The sequence below is a fragment of the Protopterus annectens genome, chromosome 4.part0, assembly GCF_019279795.1.
Source record: "Protopterus annectens isolate FY-2018-M chromosome 4.part0, PAN1.0, whole genome shotgun sequence".
NCBI classification, from domain to species: Eukaryota; Metazoa; Chordata; order Ceratodontiformes; family Protopteridae; genus Protopterus; species Protopterus annectens.
This window is the reverse complement of record NC_056733.1, coordinates 662,216,438-662,240,546: the sequence shown is the minus strand read 5'-3', so window position 1 is coordinate 662,240,546 and position 24,109 is coordinate 662,216,438. Positions and strand designations below refer to the sequence as shown.

At 40.6% G+C, this 24,109-nt stretch overlaps 1 protein-coding gene across 1 annotated transcript in view; it reads right to left on the bottom strand.

Moving 5' to 3' along the window:
• The window catches only part of ATXN2 (ataxin 2), a 2,781,632-nt gene that overhangs the window by 67,574 nt on the left and 2,689,949 nt on the right, over nt 1-24,109 (bottom strand). Inside the window, exon 28 of the mRNA XM_044068622.1 lies at nt 15,103-15,268. Coding sequence (XP_043924557.1) covers nt 15,103-15,268 — 166 coding nt within the window. The remainder of the gene's footprint in view (nt 1-15,102; nt 15,269-24,109) is intronic.

The following is a 24,109-nucleotide window of genomic DNA, read 5'->3' as shown; positions in this document are numbered from 1 at the left end:
CAGACTTAAGCCAACTAGCAGCACTGCTCAGAGAGCTGACACATAAAGATGTATACTGGTCATGGTTGCAACAGGACCAAAGAGCATTTGATGTACTGAAACACAGAACTGCCAGTCCACCAACTCTCAGATACTAGGATGTACACAAACCAGTTGCTCTCTGCTGTGATGCTTCGAAATTTGGCCTTGGTGCAGTCATTCTTCAAGAGGGTCAACCTTTTCCCTATGCGTTCAGATCTCAAACCCAAACTAAAATGCAGTATGCTCAGAGAAAGAACTCTTGGCAATTCTGTTTGCATGCTTGAAATTCCATGATTTTATTTATGGTAGACCTAACCAGATCGAAACAGACCACCAACCTCTTGTCACTATTTTGAGAAAGCCTATGCATTCAGCTCCAGCCAGATTGCAACGTATGATGTTGAGAATTGCAGAAGTACAGTTTCAATCTTGTCTACACAAAAGGCAAACTTCTTTATCTTCCCGATACATTATCCAGATCGCTCAGAAATACCACTGAACAACATGAGAATGAGCAACTTGATTTTGAAGTCATGGAAGTGAGAAATGTTTCTTCCACACATCTTGATGAGCTTAAAAATCATACAGCCTCAGCTCGTGTTTTACAGCAGCTCAACCACTTTATCAATTGAGGATGGCCATCAAAGCAATCTAGTTTACCTCAAGAAGTGCAACCTTATTTTTCTTACAGAAATGAGATTTTGTCTAACAATAGCACTGTCATGAAAGGTCCAAAGTAATAGTTCCAAAGTCCTTGCAACAACAGTATACTGCTATCTTGCATCATGGCCACCCAGGAATCGATTGTACTAAAAGGAGGGTGAGAGGGCTAGTGATTTGGCCTTCTATGTCACACGACATTGAGAGAGTACTTTCATCTTGTTCTGTATGTAACAGTACAAAGCCACATCAACAGACTACTTTGGTTGACAGTAGCCATTGACAGTTTCGAATGGAATGGTCAGCATTACTTGGTGTTAGCAGACTCTTATTCCAGTTGGTTCGAGATTGAACTAGTTCCAAACCTAGCAACCAATACTGTCATTACTAAGATGAAGTGTCATTTTGCAATCCATGGTAGTCCACACAAAGTTATTTCTGACAATGACACACAGTTTACTAGCCATCAATTCAAAAGATTTGCTGAAGAGTGGAACTTTACTCATGTTACAATTAGTCCTGAATATTCGCAGTCAAATGGTTTGGCAGAACATGCAGCTCTGAACAAATTTAATTTCTTTTCCTCTAGATTACTGGAAGCCATTTCTTGCACCAAAGATGAAGCTTGAACTGCATTTTGCTGTACAGTTACAGGATTCTTCCCACTCAGTGTTTTCGCTTCACCTAGTTATTTTCTTTCAGGCACTCCAAGTTTCTTTTTCTGCTGGCATTCAGGCAGTGTACACTGGGAGAGATGAAATCAAGCTGTTCATCAGTGTGCCGTCATTTTGGAAGTCATCTAAAGCTTCTGGACTTTGTTGCATACCTGGGATCCATACATATATTTACATCCTCAGCATTGCAAATCAAGTTCCCACTGTTCACTGTAAATTGCTTTTCCAGTCTTTCTTCCCAATCATTTCTAACCTCCTCTGATTGATTCTTATAATTATTGTGTTATATTTTCATATGTCTACTAACCATCCCTTTTTTAACTACAGATTATGCTCAAGATTCAACTAAAAACTTTACAAGAGGATGCCTTTCATGTATGATTCCCCTATCGCTTTCTCTTTGCATACACTTGTATATCAATCCCTGGTAAGGAAGGTAGTCTTTGGTTTGCAGACAAAATATCTTCTTGGCCTCATCCCACTCTATTAACTTTTCCTCTCTAGTTGTATGCTCCCAATACCTTGGTTCCTTTGCCAGTTTCCTCCATTAAATTTCAGCCCCCTTCCATCTATTTTCTGTACTTCTACTTGTGGTCTTTCTTACTGGCAAAATTTACTCTCTTAGTTCTTGTGTTGGCTTAGTTATTAGAATACTTTTTGTTACCTTATGAAAATAATCTGTATAGTTATTATTCTCCTTAAAGATCCGCATCCAAAATCTTACCCTTCCCTTGGTTCTTGAACTCCACCCCTTTCATCATCATCCCTTTTCACTTTATCACCTTCTGCTTGTGTTTTAAAAAAAAATATATATATATATATATATATATATATATATATATATATATATACACACACACATTAATATTTATATGGATCCATATCAGTTTACTGAATTAACATATGACTGAAACTTAAAAGTATGAGACAACATCAATACCTTAGAACGACGAATGCTCACAAAATTGGAACTTAGAAGACTGAAACAAAAGCTGCTGATGTTATACACCATTTTTTAATCCACAAAGCATTTGAATGGAGATCACAGTACAGTAAGGATCAGGAAATTCACCCTTTCCCCCACTGTAGTGCGATCTCGGAGTTGGCATATATAATTTGCAGCAGGTGTGAGGTGCGCACGGGGGCTTGCCCACCTGCAAATATGTAAAAAAGGTTGCAGTGATGTTAAATAGAAGAGTCCATTTATTACTTTACTGAAATGGTTTTCACCTGAAAAGTGCTCTGTGTATGCACTAGAAGCTGCAGTTCACAGTGTAGTATAAAGGGACAGATGTCTATTTCTCATGAGTGTTTTTTATACATGTAAAAGAGTACTGGATTGGATGTGCTCGTTTAGTTCTTCTAAGTTCCAATTTCGTGAACATTTGTTGTTCTGAAGTTTCAATGTTATCTCGTTTTTGGTTTCGGTCACATGCTAATGTGGTAAATGGACAGACCCATAGATAGATAAATATACATCAGCCTTTACTGTGTAGCTCTAAAATACCCCTTCAAATTAAACCACCTTGTTCTATTGGATCAAACTATTCCATTTAATTCTTGCCCCCCCCCAGTACAGTCTTTCAAATCTTTATTAATCCTTGTCCACAACTTCTCCTCTGGTTGATAAAAATATGCCTGACCCACATACAAAACAAAAGGGACTAAAAACATTTTCACAGCTTATATCTTACTATCCATATCCATAAACAAGAGCTTTCAGTTTCTCAGTTTTTGTATTCTGTTTTTAGTTTCTTCCCACATATTGTTAGCTGCTATAACTAAAGCCTAATTAATCCAAAATCCTAAATACTTCGTTATCATGCCGCATAAATATGGGTATTAGTTTATGTGTGGCTAAATAATTTACTGCTACAGCTTTTATCTTCCATTAATTTTATATCCCAAAATACTTGAAATTGTCTGAAAATGTTTCACAACACTGAAATTTCCTTTTCTGCATTTATCAGATCATCTGCAAATAAAGCCAACTTTTCTTGATTATCCTAACAATTATATCCTTGAATTTCTGAGACCCTTATTTTCTTTGCCAATGACTCTAAATACAAAGCAAATAAAGGGGAAAGAGAAGACCCCTGATTGGTTCCATTGTTCAAACAGAATTTATCAGAGGAACCCTCCTACTTAAAGTTGTGCCTCTGATCCTCCATATTCCCCTCTACTTAACCTTATATTTGTATCAGGAAATGCAAATGCTTCCATTGTCTAACTCATAAAATTCAAGGTTACTCTGTCAAATGCCATCTATGTCAAGAACCACCACACAAGAGTGGCATTTTCTTACATCCTGCTTCCCTCTAGAACATCACAGTTCTATTAAACTTGTCAAATGTTTTCCTCCCCTACACAAAACCACACTCACCAATATTTATCAATTTTGGCAACAACGTTGCCATTCTTTTAGCTAGTGTACACATATACACTTTATAATCATGGTTTAACATCGAAAAGGGTCTGCATGAAGCTGGGTCTGACAGTTCTTTACTATCTTTGGGTAAGACAGTCACCACAGCTTTCTTCTTAGATGTTGGTGCTTCACTTCCTTTTAAAATACTGTTAAATAAAATCTTTCAGATCTTTATCACTTTCTTGCCTCCTAACTTCCAAACTTCCACAAAAATACCATCTGCTCCTGGAGACTTTCCTGTTGGTTGACTATACACTGCCATTTTATCTGTAATACCTCTACATGATCTCCATTTATTTTTCATTATAGGCACCCTAAGGTTGGCAATGACACTTTCTACTTTCTGTTATGTAAACCATTGTGCTAAAAGTTTTTGTGCACTAGATTTATCAAAAAAAAATTGCTTAACATTAATCTTTCTAAATTCATGCACATCATCAAAATACATTCTTCTCTTCTCTTTAACACTCTGCAGTTGTGCTTGTTCATGTTTTGTGAGAGTCTCCTTATTCTGCAATACTTTAACTTTTGTCAGCCCCTGTAAATAATTCTCACTGCTTCTTATCCACACCTCTTTCTCCTTTATTTCTACCGCATTTGTAAACTCCATTTTAATTTTATCCCCACTCACTAGGCATCACTTCTGAAGAAATTTCTATTTTCTCTAATAACTCTCAAATAATTTCCAACAGGTAGGTGGGAAAGCACCAGTGCTTCATTTTACTTAATTACCCTGAATTGTTATCATTGTTTTTATGGGTGCATGATCTCAAGAGTTATTGGATGGGTATCACAGATTTCAATCAAATGCAGATGTTCCTGTTAAACATAAGTTGTATCAAGTTTATCCTAGTTATTGTACCTTGGGGAATAATATGTAAATTTTGTCCATGTTCATACTACAAAATGTACATCTTTCATACCAATTATATTCATAAGTATCTTCAGAAAACTACCATCTTTTGTTATATTTTCCCTTCTAGTTCACCCTGCTACATCCTCACCATTGCAAATCAAGTTCCATTCCCCACCTACAAGCATATTCCCTGCTGAAAGCTGATTATTCCTCAGCAGTTTTTGGTGAAATATAATTATATATCAGTGTAATCCCTTGACAATAACCTCTTTTTACCACAAATGTACTACTGTTGTCTTTTTTTTCTTTTCACTCTCTACTGGAGTCCCCCTAGCAGTCACTGTTATTGCTCCCCTTTTCCTTTGTCCTGATATTCTGCTGAATATCCATACTAAAATCCTTTCTTTGAAAAATTCACATGCTCGTTTCTTTCCAAGTGCATTTCCTGCAGCACTGCTATTTGCACTCTGCATTTCTTAATATAATTCAATACTCTTTCCTTTTAGTCTATGCCTGTAAGGCCTTTTAGATTCCAAGGTAATATGACTAGTGTAGCCATTAAGATAAAAAGACACAGTCTTCACTATCCCACTATATATATATATATATATATATATATATATATATATATACACATATACACACACACATATACATATATGTGTGTGTGTGTATATATATATATATATATATATATATATATATATATATATATATATACACACACACACACACATATACATAACACACACAAAGATATATATATATATATATATATATATATATATATATATATATCTGGTTTACTATTAAATGTTCGAATGCACTCCGTGCGAACGGCGACCCCATCGACGTGTTTGCGCGAACCGAAACACCGAAACCGTTTCGATAGCGAACCGAAACCGTGAAACTCCGACGATCGACATTACCGGCCGCGCAACACCTCCACACCCATGCTACCATGGGTCGGATGGGGGCGAGATTTTGCCGTTCGCACATCTGGGCATCGGTGTAGTGACGTTCGCAGTTCCGTGTTCGGGCAATGCGCGTCGCACAAAACGGGATCGACAATTTGATAGTAAACCTATATATCTATATACACAAACACACACACACACATATATAAAACATTTTTTGAATGTGTATTTTCATCTTTTGTCTTACATGCATGCACTAATGTTTGGTAGGCTTATCTTTTATATTGTTTCTTTTCATTTCCACTTGAACCTATGTCACATTTTTCAAGACTGTTGTAATTAAATTTGTCAAACAAAAAACTAAATAAAATTTCAGGATACCCCCATCCCCTATTAACTTGGAACAAACACACACAACTATGTACATCTTCAAAAATGAAGTTTAACTATCCATACAGGAAAAATTACTCCAAATTGACGGCCACACCCAAAGGCATTACCTAACCTAAAATTAAGGTTACCCATGCTAAAGCACATTTTACATCATGTGTTCCCCCTTACACTGACAGGTTTCTATTCTTTTCTTATCACTCTTTCACTCCAAGATGTGAAAAAAAAAAGATTGCATTATCTCAGAAAACATTAACTTTAAGCCCTACGGGAAAAAAACACTGCCTATCCTTAAATAATACTAAATTATACAATATTCTACTGAATGCATTAAAGTATTCAGGCTGGAAGGGAGGCTGGTATGTCTTAATTCCTTCCCTCAATTTCCAATTTTATCACTAAACTGCTTATCATTCTGCATCTCCCTCAGCAAAGAATGCTCACAACTCTCACGATTGTTTGCACCTGCAGACAACTCACCATCATGTAAAAGCAGTCAATGAGTAAAAAACAGTTATCTCTGCAGATGCATGAAGGAATCTTTGTAAATGTCACTCAGAATAGAATGTACAACTGCCTTCTTCTGCAGACTTCTTGACTTCCACTGAGAACATTTGTTAATGGAAGAATAAAAACAAGCTAATGAAAGCAGTGTAGTTTCTCAATGTAAACATCTTGCATGACATGCCCTCAAGATGTAAGAAGACTTAAGACCCAGCACACTGACAAGCTAATCGACCAAGACATTAAAATCGGAAAACATACACTGTATTGAATCTATTACTGCCCTAAAAATGTATCCACCTGTTTCCACAATAGTTTTTTTAATGGTTACACACCGTTTTTAAGACAGATTCACTACCTCTGAAATCTGATGCTGCAAAAGATGGACTACAACCAGTCCCAGTCCTCCAGTCCCTGGGAACATAGCTCTATAGTCTACTGTCAACCTATCGGTCGTCAGTGTACCTACTGCTAGCCCCACTCTTATTCCTCCTCATGCAGCAGATAAGCAATTAATGTGATTAAAGGTATATCTCACAAAAACGACAATCCCAAAAAAAATGAAATACAGACCACCATGGAAAAAAGCACGATAATTTATTACAAAGGTAAACACTTCCAGTAAAGTAGTAAACCAAAACCATAAACCAATCCACAGGAGAAGGTAACCACACACACCACAAATCCAGTCTCACATAGACCTATCGCAACAGAAAACCAAACACAAACACACAAAAACATACTTGGAGGCTCTAAATAAAAATCTGCCCAAGCAGCAGAGACCTCCAAAGCAGACATCCAAGCAACCGCTACCCCACAACAATACCCACGTATCACATAGTTCACAAAGTCAGTGTGCCACACAGTGACAGCCCTTAAGGCTAAACAACACACCTAATACACTTGTAATAGGTGACTCTATTGTCAGACACACTGACGTCCCACTCACCAGGCTGAACAAGGAGAAGGTCACTGTAAGCTGCCTGTCGGGTGCCAGGATCTGCCGCATAACACAAGCACTCAGGTCACTCCAAAGCAAGTACAAATATGACTCCGTCATTGTCCATGCTGGTGTGAATGACCTGAGACGTACCTCCCTGGACTACATGAAAAGAAACATAGAGGAGCTCTCTGATCATGTAGCCCAGGCCGGTATGACCCTGACCTTGAGTAGCATCTTACCCTCACCAAGAATGATGCCACAGTATAAAGACAAAATGATCAATTTTAACAATTGGCTAAAGTATTGGTGTCATTCAAAGGGGATCCAGTGTCTGTGAGCCTGGGATGACATGCTCGACAAGCCACGTTACTTCGCTAGGGACGGCTTGCACCTGTCACCCCTGGGCTTTCGAATACTGGCTAAGGCTCTTGCCACCCCCACAGTGCCTTTTTTAGGCAAGGCTCAAAAGACAAACCCACCTCCATAGACAACACAAAGAAAAAGAAACTAAGGGTAATGCTGCTCAATGCCAGAAGTCTAAACCTCAAGATGCACGCACTCAAAGCTCTCCTCAGTATGGAGAATATCGATATCTGTGCAGTAACAGAAACCTGGTTCAAGGCTCCTGAAAGCACCCCAGCACTACCAGGTTATACCTCATACCATGCTTTTCGGCCCCAAAACTCGGACCGAACCACAAAAGGAGGGGGAGTATTCATATTCATCAAAGATACCCACACCTCCAGGTTAGTGGCATTGCATGAAGCATCGGAGACCATCCATATGCAACTAACAGTGGGCAAAATTGCCTTTCAGTTTGTAGCCTGCTACAGACCACCCTCCCAAACTCAGGAACCCCACTCGGCTTTCCTGAGAACACTGGAGAATATGAAGGTCTCTTCAAACACCATTACATTGGGTGACTTCAACTACCCAAACATAGACTGGGAGCACTACTCAAGCCCCAACACCCTCGCCCAACGGTTCCTAGAATTTATAAACTCAAATGCTATGGAGCAATTGGTCACCACTCCCACAAGAGGGGAAAACATATTGGACCTGATCATCACCAACATGGGGACTCTATGTTCCATACCAGAGGTATACCCCTCATTGGTAAGATCTGACCATAAATTAATCTCACTGGACATCCATATCCCATCCCCAACCCCAGCCAAGTAAACCACGGTGAAGAACTTCTCAAAAGCAAACTTCACACGTCTCAAAACCGAGGTGGAATCCTTCAAGGCCCCCGGGCCAGTGGAAAATACGGCCCAAACCGCAGAATCCTTTACAAACGCTTTCTATGGACACCTACAGGAATGCATGGATCGTGCTATCCCAAATAAAACCAAGACTCATTCCTCCAAAGGCAGGAGACCTGTCTGGTGGACCCCAGCCATAAATAAGCTATACAACAGAAGGAGAAAGCTACTACATGACAGAGCAAAATCCCAAAAAGGGAAGGCATCTCTGATCAGTACTAGCAAGAAACTATGATCCCTCATAAAATCATCTAAGGCCAGCTTCAAAAGAAAAATTGCACAAGATGCTAAAGATAATCACAAGGCCTTCTTTAGTTATGTCAGGAACCTGGGTGGCAACTCCCAGATATGCTCTGAGTTAGTTCAAAATGACAAAAAATACACTGAACCCACAGACATTGCCAACATCCTGGCAGACAGGTTCAGTGCAAACCCCCCCCCCTTCCCCCCCAAAAGAGCAAATGTCCATCCCAACAGAGTGTAGCCTCCCTGACATCACAGATGCACAGGTGAGAGCTGCCCTCTCCAAAGCAAAAAACACAGCATCAATGGGACCGGACAGTGTCCCGGGCTGCGTCTTACACGAACTCCAAGAAGAACTGAACCCTCACATAAAGTCACTGTTCAATCTCGGCCTTACTACAGGATATGTACCCAAGGAATGGCGTACAGCAACAGTGGTCCCACTCCACAAAGGTGGTGCCACAACGGACCCTGGAAACTATCGCCCTATAAGCCTGACTAGCCTGGTCTGCAAAGCTATGGAGCGTATCATCATGAAACTCATAAACAAAGACATTGGGAACCTCCAAACACTTGGATCCTACCCGATTCGGCTTTGTTAAGGGCAGATCTTGCCTCTTGAACCTGGTCGACTTCTTTGAAACAGTCACCAAGGCCATAGATGAAGGGAAGGTAGTCCACACAGCCTACCTGGACCTCGCAAAAGCCTTCGACACAATACCCCACTCGGGCATCATAAATAAGCTCACCAGCTTAAATATCAACCCCTATGTCACAAGATGGGTTGCAAACTGGCTCAGGGATAGAACCCACATGGTCAGAACTGCAGGTGCCATGTCAGACTCTAAACCAGTTACAAGTGGCGTCCCACAAGGCTCAGTCCTGGGACCTCTCTTGTTCGGTATATATTTCTCTGAGGTACAGGCTAACATGGGAGGACTATGGCTGACCAAGTTTGCAGATGACTGCAAACTGGGTGCCATAATCTACTTGTCGACTAACACAAGCATCCTCCAAAAGGGTCTCACAGAGACGGATAACTGGTGCCAGAGCCATGGCCTAAAGCTAAATGCCAAAAAGTGCATAGTCATCCCCTTTGGGAAAAACAAAGTGCCCACAAATTACCACATAGGTGGTAATCCATTAAGTACGGAAGAAGTAATTAGGGATTTGGGGACCCATGTAGATAGCAATCTCTCCTTTGATAATCACATTGCCAAAGTGGTTAGAAAGACCTTCTATATAGCCCACCTTATCACGAAAGGGTTCACATCTAGATCAAGAGAGGTCATTGTGCCCCTCTACTAATCACTCATCAGGCCCATAATTGAATACAATGCCCCATTTGGGATGTACCTTACCCGACACCTGCAGCAACTGGAAAGACCCCAAAAGTACCTCACCACGAGGATCAAGGGACTCAAACAGATGCCCTACGCAGTTAGGCTAAAGAAACTCCAGCTCTACTCAGTTGCTTACTGCCTACTCAGAGGCGATCTGTGCTTGATGTATAAAGCCATGTCCAACCCAGAATTAATGGACATGCTCCACCTCAGTAAATCCAAATCCCTTAGAGCTACACGCTCCAGGGACTTAAACCTCAGCACAGAAATAAATAGGACATGCTGGAGGGACAGATTCATATCCCAGAGGCTCCCCTCACTCTGGAACAAAATCCCAATCCATGTTAGGCAGAGTCCCTCAATGACCCTCTTCAAGAGGAATCTTGACGAGTGGATGGGAGATGATAGGTTTAATCCTGGGATCTCTTCTGTGTCCCTACTAGACAGAGGCACAGTAAACTAACCTCAAAAGAGCTATCTTCTGTGACCTACTATACAAAGGCACAGTCAACTAATCTAAGAGGGTGGCGAAAGCCAAACACACTCTGGCTAGGCTTATAAATGCCCTAGGGCAGATAGCCTAGTATCAACCTATGAACCTATTTGATTGGTTATTCTCCTCGTCACTCTGTTCTTATTGGTTAATTATTTTAATTGACTGTTTCAGATTGGTTTATTTGCTTAACTGAAGAAATTTGGTCTTAACTTCTTGTAATATATATATATATATATATATATATATATATATATATATATATAATTGTGAAGTTTTGATTTTTATGGTCCGATGAAGAGCAACTTTTGTGTGAAAGGGCTTACCTTTGTAATAAATTATTGTGCTTTTAGCTGTGGTTTTCTGTCTTTCATTTATTTCTTGAATCATATCTCCTCATCCCTGGTTAAATCTGATCACAAGTTAGTCATCTTCTCCATCACAACTAGTGTACCACCCCATCACCAAATGATACCATCTTCAGGAACTTCTCCAAGGCAAACCTACTACACCTAATAAAAGACGTACTCAAAATTCTTAACAGTACCTCACAAATAGATCCAACTGAGAAGGTTATTACGTTCATCTCTGACTTTTATCAGCAATTAAACAGCTGAATAGAATAGTCAGTACCTGTGCTCCATAAATATAATGGTAAAGGAATAAGTCTCACTCTCTCTCTCTGGTAGAACTCCTGCACTAATAAACTGTAGAACAAAAGAGGGGAAATAAATAGCTATAAGAAATCTCACATCAGTACCTCAAAACCACACTGAAGTATGCCAGCAAGGAACATAAGAGAAGTATTAGGACATGTAATGCAGAGTACGAGCTTACAGTTCCCAGGACTACCAAAGGAAACTAAAAATCTTTTTTTTCAGTTATGTCCAACAATGCATAGAATTCATCCACAATATGAAACACCTCATCCCCAAGAATATAGCCAATATACTGGCAGACAAATTAGTGATAACTTTACCCCCACAATCCTGAAAATTTAATTTGTCAAAATTATCTTACATCAAAGGCTAAAAATATGTTAAAACTTTCCACAGTACTGGCCAGTATACCAGGATGCATGCTCATCAGTGCCAAGTATGCACTGTCTGTGTCTCTACTTAAATTGTTCAACCTCAGCCAATCCACAAGGTTTGGGTCTAACAGTTGGAGAACAGCCACTGTGACTCCCCTATACAACGGCAGCTCCTCTATGGAACAAGTTAATTATGGGCCTATCAGCATAACTAGCCTTATATAGAAATCCATGGAACATACTGTAGTAGTACCATTTATGCAGACATAGGCAACTTAACTGATCTAGACTCTAGGAACGTGCTCAAGGGTCAGGTTTTTAGAACACTGCGACTGCATAGCAGAGATGAAGATGCAGTAGTTGCCCTATCTAATTTAAAAACAGAATTTTTACATAGTCTGTTCAATGTCTGCAAGCGAGTATCCCCTATCTCTAATGCCTGGAAGCTGAGAAGCACTAGATGTAAACCTTATTTTAATGCTGGTGATGCTGTTGACAATACAAGATATACTAACAGAACTAGTAATGATTTTAGAGTGGTGTTTCAGTTTTCCAGTAACATCAATCAATACTTAGATGTAGTCAAAAAGCATTGGTATTTGCTACAAGAAGTGCCTGGACTGGTAGACAAGGTCGGACATTCTCCTATTTTTAGTTTTAGAAATAATAAATCCCTTAAACAACATCTATGTCATGGTGAATTATCTAGAACTATTATTAGATCCAATCGGCATGGTACTTTTCCATGCAGGAATTGCAGTGCTTGTCAATTTATATATAGCAAAAATAAATATGTACATCCTACTAGGAAATTTTCTTTGTACACTAATCAATACACTGATTGCAGATCTACAGATGTAGTCTATTATTGTTTTTGTGTACAATGTCCTGCTTTTTATGTAGGAAAAACAAATAGAATGCTTAAAGATCGTATTCTAGACCACCTAAGAGATATTAGTAATTTGGATTTATTTCTGCACCAAGGTTTTACCCAACACGGTTTCTTTGGTTTTCTGATCTAGACTCTAATCAGTTTGGTTTTGTGAGAGGTACATCCTATCGCGTGAGCATAGCAAGCTTCTTCAAAAAGGTTACACAAGCTGTGGACAATGGTCACTTCATGTACACTGCTTATCTTGACCTGGAAAGGCTTTTGACACTATCCCATACATGGGTATTACTAAAAAAAATAGATATTTTTAATACAACTCCCTACATGGTCCACTGGACTGCAAAACATGCTATCCAACAGATCTCAAATTATGAAAGCTGCTGGCAACCTGTTTGGATATAAAACTGTAACTAATAGGGTACCATAGGGATTACTACTTGGCTGTCTCATTTGGCATTTATTTTGCATACATCCAAGCCAATATCCTCAGCCTTGACATTCTCTGAGGAAGATCCAGTCCTTAACTAGGCATGTTTTCCTGTTGGAACTGCTGTATTAGCTTCCCCAATTTACCTGTGAATGACGCACACATTTTAAATGTATGTATTCCAATATTGAAAGCACTGGAACTTTTTTCTACCTCTTGCACTTTCATCTGGAATTGCCTATATTGCTTCTTGCATTTGGTTTACAATGGACTTCTAACAAAGCATCAAACAGGAAAGACAAATGATAGCCCTAATAAGAAGTTCTGACTAAGTGAAGATTTTCCCAAATCTATCCAGCATCCCAGACTTCTGTATGAGTGCAAGGTCACTAAGGCACCTGCTTCCTTCTGACATTATTTGTGATTAAAGACAACAGCAGGCTCTGCTTTAAATCCTGTATAATAATTTTCCCTTTCCTTAGGTGCAAGATGTTGAACATCAGGATGTTGGGGGACTGATCCTTAGAATTATTTCAACAAGAAAACAGTCCACTTCAGTTCCTTAAATGTCATATAACCTTCTCTTCTTTAGTATCTGGAGGGCCATTTTTTAAATTCATCTAATAAGGCATTGTACACATCAGTTTCTATGTAAATTACATTGATAAATATATTTGGGCAGCTCAGAGGGAAGACTGCTCCAGGGTCCAATCCTGTCTTCTGGCTGCTGTCTGTGCAGAGTTTATATGCACTTTTCATACTCCAGTTTCTTTTCATCATGCTGCAACATGCTAATGACTGAACGGCTACATTAATTTGACCATTTATATGACATTTACTCCTGTCCTTATGATCCAGGTCCCAGGGAATAGCTGCAAAGGGTCCAAGGACCAGCTCACTTAAATTAACACAAACTAAAATATGAGGAGAAAAATGATCACAGTCTGAGTGCTGGGGCTAAAAAGATGTGTTTCAAATAAAATTACTCCTCAGAGTTCTGAGGAGTGTGAAGAGGGAGGCTGTTTCTTCTACCCCTTTTGGACAATAAAATGTGGTGGTTAAAGTGCCACCAGCACCAATTCAATGGACATGACTCATAGATCCATAGCATAGAATCTGAGTGGATGACAGGTTCTCTCACTCAGAAACACACACAACGATAATTCATTTATTTCCTAGCAAACATTTTAAAGTTGTCAGCATCTGTGGAAGTGTACCTGCTTTACGTAATGAAGCTAACTCAAGAGATAAATGACATAAGGCATTTCAAAAGTTTCACCAAGAAAGATAATTTTAGTTTCACATATCAGGTACTCCTGATCTTGCTTAGAAAGAGATGTACCTGAGCTGTTTTGGTTATTTTAGCTTAACAGCTGTTTAACCAACACATATGTTCTAGTCTGTGAACCTTTATGATGGGCATCTATGTCCCTGAAGCATGTATGATTCTGTGTTGGTGTTTTATCAGTAGATCAGAAAGTAACTTTGCATTTTTTGTTTACTGCTGCCTCCTTTTTTCAGGTAAATGTGTTTTTCTTTTTCTTTCCACCATACCTGAAATATGTCAATATGGACATCTTTGAGATTTTTTTTTCTTTTTATGTGACTTGTAGTTTCTTAAGTTTCTGTAACCTTCTTCCAGTCAAGTAAAATTGAAAGTTTTTATTTAAATTTTGCACCTAAAGTAAACTTTTATGCAATATTCACAAATGTCATTCAAAACAACAACAAAGTGCATAAGGTAAAAGTCCTTTGCAGCAGTTGGTCCGCACAAGCTCAGTATTTAACAGATTTAAATGGATATTACTCATCAGCATTGGAACATACAATCAAATTACAATGGGTAGTCATTCTGATAAGATTAAGTAATGATTAAGTAGTAGGGCTAACAACCAAAGATTCAAACAAAAAACAGAAAGCATGGACAGCTGTCAAATGATTTTGAAGTAGCAAGAAAAAAAGTTAAAGATGAAACTTGAAAAACATGTCTGCACACATGCATTAGCTATATACCTGGAGGATGTGTCATGTAGGGAAAATGTGCATTTGAAGATACTTGTATGGGCTGCAATGCACTTTGTGCAATAGTCTGTGGACCGCCATGATTCTGTGTTGCCATTAGCATTACTGAAGCATGAGTAGCTGGGTGATGAGGTTGCACTGTTGTCTGTACATGTGGCTAAAAAAAAGAATTAATTTGAAAATGTCAAATAAATAGTTTAAAATGTAAAAAGTTAATAAACCATTCTAATAAACAAATATTAGACAGACTTCAAAAAGGTTTGTTATGCAGTGCCTTTTGAAACATCATCTCTAATATCCTGACAGCCTGCAAACTATTGTATGTAGAACTTTCACTTATCAACTAGCCAATCTTCTTTCTAGCATCACCATTCAATGTTATGAAAATAAGCACACAAAAGAACTGATTGATCACTTCTTGCCCTCCGTTTTCACCTTATCAGCAGTTAAAAACCTTCTAAAAGTAGGTAGTGATGACATGGCTCACTCAAGAAAAAAAAATATGGAGTGATGACATGACTCATTCAAGAAAAAAATCTGTGTTTCCCATAAGCTAAAAATAAGTCTTCTAGGGGAATGCCAATTAAATGAGACACGAAAGGAAAACCTGAAGTTATGGCTTTTCACAACAAAAATAACAAATATGTCAGTACTCATCACATCATATGATCTTCAAAAGGGCCCTCAATTATGGGTGAAACACATAGGATACTTTCTTCTGATGCCCATTTGTGTTTTTTCCCTGAAACGCATGAATCTCTACACTCTCATATGCATACTCTGTATCCCTGATTCACACAGAGGTTTCCTACGCCAGCTGGTACTGCATACCATGTCAGTCCCCAGTTACAGAACTACATGGGCATACAGGTATAAATTTCTAACTATGAATATACACAAGCTGTCTTTGGTACATACCACACACCATGCCAGAACTCAAGGATGCTCTTAAGTACAAATGGTAAACCTTGGGCCAAAGGACAATAACTGCCTTTGTTGCCATGTCATCAGACCTTAGGCTATACAGTCTAAACATCTGGGTCCGAAGAGGTGCTGAGATAAGTCGGTTGGTCGCAAGTAGGCTGGGTCAGATGGCCAGAACTCTGGCTGGGCAGACTCAGAAATCCTAAACATGCAGAGAGGGAGTCATTAAGAATACAAACTTAATGTTTCTGTGTGCTACAGGCTTAATTCCCACCATTAGAAGAGCTTCTCCTGTAATCCAGGGGAGGGCAAGAAATTCTAGCTAAAGACTGCATTTGGAATACTCACCATTGGATACTTTTGTCACTGAGTCTACTACTATGTTGAAGTACAAGCAGTAACTGACCAGGGTGGAAGAGGCCAAAGAAAGGCACAGGGAAAAGGCCCTGAGGGCTGAATCCTCAAGTACAATGTACCAAAGTTGTTTTAACTCCTGGAATTGTGGCTGAAGCAATAATGTTTAGTGAGTGTGCAATCTGACAAAAAAGTGGCTACAGCTCAAATGTCTGCATGCAAGAGGTCTTTGAAGCAAGCACTGGCTTCAGCTAAGCTGTTGGCATAATGGTCTTTGACAGCAGCATTTTCCAAAAGGCAGAGATCATTGGCCTGAAAACAAAAAATAATGCAGTTAGCAATTTCTCTGGAAAAGTTTTGATTGGCCCCTGCCAACTACTCTTCCATTCCTGAAACAAGAGAGACATATACTTGTTACGTCTTCTCAAACTTAAGTAAATACTTCATTTAAAACCTGACCTGACAATGCTCATCCATTGTGTGAAGGCTCCTCTTTCTGCTACTTTCGGCCCTTACAAAGAAAGCAAGATGATGACTTGGATGGTTTATGGATAATTTGAACCAACTTTTTGTAGGAAATGTGTGTTGGTTCAAGGGACAGAAGATCCTTGTGAAAGACCTGATAGAAAATGCTTTATTAACATAAAGGCCTCAAGCTCTCAAGAACCTGCAAAGAGTTGAGGGCCATCAAAAAAAGTCTTTTCAAAGAAATCACTTTAAAACCACTAAAGAGTTGGTTAGAAATAGGGTGAAAAAGCCTTAAGATCATGAGGTATACATGCCACAGGAGTTGTTTAAATGTTAGCAGAGACATAGAACCCAGTCAAGAATTGCATGGCCAGGTACTGCTGGCACCAGTTCTAACCTCCATAAGGTCATGGTAGACAAACAAATGATATGAGTACTCTTATCATGAAATATCAGAGATCCAAATCATACAAGTGTCCGAGATAGAAGAGGCCACTTCCAAAGGGACAAAATGGTGTGTGATTCAGGATATCAATTTGTCTACACAAAGAACAAGTGTCAAAATACACTTGCTAGGAGAAAGGCATCCTGGTGGTTTTATACTTGTGTGACTCTTGCCAGCAGATCTAAGCAGAAGCGACAATCTACAATAAGAGCTGAGGCCTGTGGTGGAGCTGGTTGCCATCCCAACTCTAACCATACAGGACCATTCTTAGAATAAGTAATTCTGAATTAGCAGCGTTATGCCAGCATGAAAATACAACCTCCTGGACATCAAACAGTGACTTGAATGGACTAATTACTCTCTTGACCTCTGAACATATTTTTCACAAAGAATGATGTGAATCAATGGAATGGATTCATCAGAATGAGTGGTGGGGAGGGAGAATCAAATGAGACACTCAAAATGATATGGGATGGGTAGAAAATGGTAAGAGGGGAAGGATAAGTATGGAGGGAAGGTAGAATGTTAAGGCACTTAAAATGATAGACTACACAGGTTTATTGTCTCCTCCTGCCATTAAGCAAATGCAATTGAGTGTAAGGTAATGAATGCTGCAATGAGGTTTTGAATCACACAGAACTGATGAAAAAGTGTAGAAAAATCTGCCTTGCCACTGGAAATAGAACACCTCAACTTACCTTGTTGCACAAAGCAGAGCAGGGGAGAATGACATTCTTCTGGGTGTCAAAAAGGTCATTTTCCTAAGTGACTCACTTCCAGAAGATTTCTACCAAATACAACAACGGAATCTGCACCTACACACACTGTGTGAACTCCTGAGGCAGTGATATCTCTTTGACCAACTGCCTGACAAGCATCACTCCTCTCTGCACAGAAATAGAACTGCACCCGACCTTACTTTTGTAGGCACCACACAAATGGACTGGCTACCTGACTGAATCAAGAGGGACCTAAGAAATAGCTTTTCCTATGTAACCTAGAGGTCCATAAGGATTGCATAAAACTAAAAAGTACAGTTTTGTACCTACCATAAATGTAGATGTTCGAAGATCCACATTGCTGCAGTCCTAACACTTGGGTAGTCCGCTGTCCCAGTCGGCCCGAATACCAAAGTATATGGCTGACGTCGGTCAAGGCGCATTAGTCTGACGTCAGGACGTCAGGGTACAAATGCGCATGACCGACGTCATATCCTCAGTCTTTTCTTGCCCCAGATGTCAGAAGACCCTAAAAAGATAAGGCTAAACCCAAAAAACACCACACACTCCTGCACCAAATATATATACAATATATACAAATTTACAAGAGTATAACCACACCCACACAACCACCCCTAAACACAGAGGGGAAGGAGGGAGGGTAAATTGGACTGCAGCAATGTGGATCTTCGAACATCTACATTTATGGTAGGTACAAAACTGTACTATGTTCTTCATACCACATTGCTGCAGTCCTAACACTTGGGTAGAATCCCAAAGCAGAGGTAAGGGAGGCTGGCAAATCATAAGGAAGCAGGAGCTGACAACATGCCCTGCAAAATAGCCGTGGCAAAACCAGCCCTAGATTTAGAGTAGAGAGGAAGGTGGTAATGCTTAGAGAAAGTATGCACTGAACTCCAAGTAGCTGCCTCCAAAATATCCTTAGTTGCCACCCCCCTTAGAAATGCTGTTGAAGTGGCAGTAGCCCTAGTGGAATGAGGCCTAATCCCAGCTGGAATCTCCTTGCCATGATGGGAATAACAAAATGCAATGCAAAACCCAATCCACTTAGAAATAGTTTGTTTTGACACAGGCTTGCCCTGAGAACTCAAAGCAAAAGAAACAAACAACTGCTGAGACTGCCTAAAATCCTTAGTCCTGCTTAAATAATAACGCAACTGCCTGTGTAAATCTAAAGTGTGCAAAATCTTTTCCCCCTTATTTTGGGGATCTGCATAAAAGGTAGGCAAATGAATAGTTTGGTTTAAAGCCACACTAGAAACCACTTTAGGCATAAAGGAAGGATTAGTACGTAAAGATACCCTATCCTTATGAAAAATCAGGAAAGGCTCAACCGCCATAAGGGCCTGCAATTCAGACACCCTTCTTGCAGATGTAATGGCTAACAAAAAGCAGTCTTCCATGACAAATATTTCAATTCAGCAGTAGCTGCAGGCTCAAAAGGTTGTAGAGTGAGTTTCTCCAACACAAAATTGAGGTCCCAAGCAGGAGTAGGAGCTCTACGTGGGGTCTTATATTCTTTGCCCCTCTAAGAAATTGCTTGAACAAAGGATGAGAAAACAATGGTGGGTCACAATCATAGTGAGCTGAAATTGCTGCAGCATGAATCTTAATGGAAGAGAAAGACAAACCTTTGTCCAATAACTCAGTAAGATATTGAAGAGCCACACTCAAATTTGGCTCAAACATCCAAATCCTTTGCTGCACACCAAAATAAAAATCTCTTCCATTTTCCTGCGTACACTTTCCTTGTACTAGGTCTTCTGGCTTCCATAATCACATTCAAAACTTGTTGAGGAAGCTGAGACCTGCTATGGTTCAAAACAGAATATGCCAAGCTGTTAGATGAAGAGAGTGAAGCTTGATATTGAGCAGATGCCCGTCCTTCTGAGACAATAGGTGTGGAATCAAAGGTAAGGGCCATGGAGGCTTCCTTACCAGACTCCTCAGCAATGGATACCAGTGCTGCCGAGGCCAATCTGGAGCTATTAAAATCATCCTTGGCTTGTCTTGTCTGACCTTTAGAAGTACCTTTGGGAGGAGAGGCAGAGGTGGAAAGGCATACACATGAAGATTTTTCCAACTGAAAGAAAGAGCATCCACTTTCCAGGCTGTGTGATGAAACCTTTTCGTGCAAAACTTTGGCAACTGGTGGTTTAGTGGAGAAGCGAACAGATCTATGTCTGGAGTTCCCCATGACACTGTCAATGTCTGAAATACATGAAGATCCAGTTTCCACTCGTGGGGATCCATGATTTGCCTGCTTAACACATCTGCTAAGGAGTTCTGTGCTCCTGGCAGAAACCTTGCTTGAAGATTCAGCTGCAAGCTTAACGCAGTCTCCCACAAAATCATTGCTTGCCTGCATACAGGATAAGAATGTGTTCCCCCTTGTTTGTTGATGTACCACATGACAGTTGTGTTGTCTGTTAGAATCAACACCTGCCCTGGAAGAAGTAAATCCTTGAAAGCCAGTAATGCAAACTGGACTGCTAACATCTCCTTCATGTTGATATGTAGATGCTGCAGTCTGGCAGGCCACTTGTCTTGTATCCACTTTCCATTCAGATGAGCTCCCCAAGCTGTGTCTGAGGCATCTGTCGTTAGAATCTGACTCGCCTCTGGCCGGGTCACAGAGAGTCCCTTGTTTAGGTGACATTCCTGAGCCCACCACAAAAATTCCTTTTGAATGCAAGGTATTATTTGAATGACAGTGTCCAAATCCTGGCAGTGCTGTGTCCATACATTTTGAGATTCCATTGTAGCTTCCTCATATGCAGTTTGGCATTGGGAAGTACCAGAATACAAGATGCCATGAACCCTAAGGCTTGAAGGACTGTCCTTGCAGTCAGCCCGGACTGATGAGACAGTTGATGGAAGTAAAGAGAAAGATTCTTTTGTTTGTCCGGGGTTAAAAAGGCCATCTGGGTTGCTGTATTCAGTCTCACACCCAGAAAGCACATGTCTTGAGAGGGTACTAGACTGGACTTTATTTCGTTCACAGAATACCCTAGGCATCTTAGCACTGCTATCACATATTCCAAATGCTGAAGAAGCACGTCCCTTCCTTGAGCCAGAATCAGGCAATCGTCCAAATAAGGATAGATTTGTATTCCTTTTAGCCTGAAGAAAGCTATCACTGGAGCCAGAACCTTTGTGAATACTCTGGGCAGTAGATAAGCCAAAGGGCAATGCAGAGAACTGATAATGAGAATTCCCAGCTCGAAAACGCAGATACTTCCTGCAAATTAGTCTGATAGGAACATGAAGGTAAGCTTCCTTGAGATCCAAAGTTACCATCCAGTGATCTTTGCCCAGCAGAGGTAAAAGCTGTTGTAACGTCAACATTTTGAACTTGGGAATGTCCAGATAAGTGTTGAGGATAGACAGATCCAAAATTGGTCTCCACGTGTTCCCCTTTTTTGGTACTAGGAACAGGCGAGAATAAAATCCTAGGCCCCTTTCTGGCACAGGAACCGGCTGAATGGCCCCTATTTGGAGCAACAGAGAAATTTGCTTGTGAGCCTCTTTCCTTTGTTGAGGAGGAATGTCTGGCATGCCTTTGAAAGGAGGCAAGGTATGGAAATAAAACCTGTAACCGTGGTGAATGATATCCAATACCCATCTGTCTTGGGTAATTAAACTCCAGTTTTCTTTGAAAAGTGCCAACCTTCCTCCCAAAGGTGCTGCCAGCCGAGAAGATTCTGGCAGCTGAAAAGGCAGGTCATTGTGTCTGTTTACGAAAGGACTGACCCCTGCCCTCACCAGAAGACTGAGCAGGTGAACTCCCTGTTCTAGGCCTAAAAGAACCTTGAGCTCTGCCTCTACCACGTCTAGACCTACCCCTAGACTGGGAATCATAAGCAGGATATGTCCACCCCTTGGTAGGCCAATTTCTACTAAACTGGAGGCTGAACCTGCAAAAAATCTTTAACAGTCTGCATAGACTTAGCCTTGTCTTCCATTTTCTTTAGAACTGCTTCCACAGGCGAACCAAACAACACATCAGATTGTAAGGGAGCATCTAAAATCCTTGTTTTCACATGCTCAGCTAAATTCTGATCCCTCAACCAGGCGTGCCTGCGAAGAACCGAACTAGTGGCAGCCACCCTCGAAGAGGCCTGCACAGCATCAAAACCACATTGCAAAGAATGCTTACCCACCTGTTCAGAAACATGAACTAAATCCTGCAACTCTTTACACTCGATACCTTCCGCCAAAGCATCTACCTTAGACTTTAATTGTGAAAGGAGATAATTTTGGTATTTCAACATGTGAAACTGGCAGTTCAAAGCTCTCATGGCCAAAGTGGAAGAAGTATACACATTCTTTCCCCATCTATCCAAAGCCCTAGCCTCTTTATCTGGAGGAACAGGATTTTTAACAACAGAAGCCTTAACACCTTTAGGCCCCTGTGAAACAGTTTCTGGGTCTGCCCTAGGACTCTTAAAAAGATACTTATGAGCTTCAGGCACCCTATAATATCTATCCGGTTTAACTGGAGCAGGAGGCAAAGAGTCAGGGTTCAGAGAAGCCTCTGCAAAAACATCCTCTACCACATCTAGAACAGGAGGTATAGCTAAAGGCCTATGCTGGGGTAGAAACAAAAATTCCTAAGCCTTTTCCTGGAATCAGAGAAATCCTGACCTTCCCATTTAAAATGCTCCCTCATGGAATGAAGAGTCTCTGAAAATGAAAAATCCTCAGGAGGAGAAGCAGAAGGAGTAGAATCATCTACATCAGAATCAGAGTAAGGGGAATACTCCTGCAAGTCTTCAGCCGAAGACTCAGAAGCATCCGAACACTGCTCAAAACTCCCAAGCTCAGGTTCCACCCTAGGCCTCTTATCAGGAGGGGGCATAGAACCTCTAATCATTGTAATCAAATCTTCTGCCATCTTAAGCATATGCTTCTTAGGTACAGACCCTGAAGAACTAGGGGTAACTCCTGAAACAAAACCTGGCCTGCCCCTGGGAGAAGCCATGGAAACAGCAGGGGAGGGCCTAACCACCTTAGGAAGGGAGGGAAGAACAGCTACCTGAGAAGCCCCTTCCACCTGGCCTACCTCCTGAGAGGTCACATCTTGCAGTAATAAAGTCTCTCCCTGGGATTCCAAAGAAATTTCTGGCTGAACCCCTGGCTCCACCGAGCCCTCTAAAGAACCGACGTCTGGGACGGACGGTTCTTCCAGCCTAGGCTTTGCTGTTTTGTCCTTGCGCTTTGACGAAGCGGGCGTCGGAGCATCCGACGGCATTTTATAATTACACCGCTTCCCAAAAACTAACCTGGCACAATCTAATCTTCTCTTTATAGTGCGTTTGTTAAATCTAGCACAAGAGCGGCAGCCAACAACGTCGTGCTCAGGCCCTAAGCAAGGAATACACAAGGTATGGTAATCCCTATGAGGTATCTGTTTCCCACAAGAAATACAGTTATTCACTTTTTCTGACATCCGGTAAAATACTGAGGCAAGAAAAAAACAAAATAATCCCCAACGGGGTACTTAGCCAACTTGGATTCGGTCTGAAACTCCGACTTCGGAAAATCTCAGAACGCCAACCTGCACTTGCAAAACTGCTTCTGCATCGGACCATGCGGCAAAAAAGACTGAGGATATGACGTCGGTCATGCGCATTTGTACCCTGACGTCCTGACGTCAGACTAATGCGCCTTGACCGACGTCAGCCATATACTTTGGTATTCGGGCCGACTGGGACAGCGGACTACCCAAGTGTTAGGACTGCAGCAATGTGGTATGAAGAACATCTGGCTTTGTTCATTCCCCTAAACACTTTGGGGTGGGGGGGGTGGGGAGGAGAGGACCAGTTTACCTGAACCATGGAGGAGCAGCAATGAACTAATACTTCCAAAGCATCTATTGTCAGCACCTGTGACCTGTTTGGGCACAGAAAAATTAGTCCAACCTTTAGACTGTCAGATTAATGATCTCTGGGGTCATCTTTGTGGGCAAAAAAGACAGACAAGGGACAGTGACAAACTCCATATCAATGAAAGCAATCCTCTGAGATGATATTAGAGAGGACTTCTCCTAGTTCATGGTCATCCC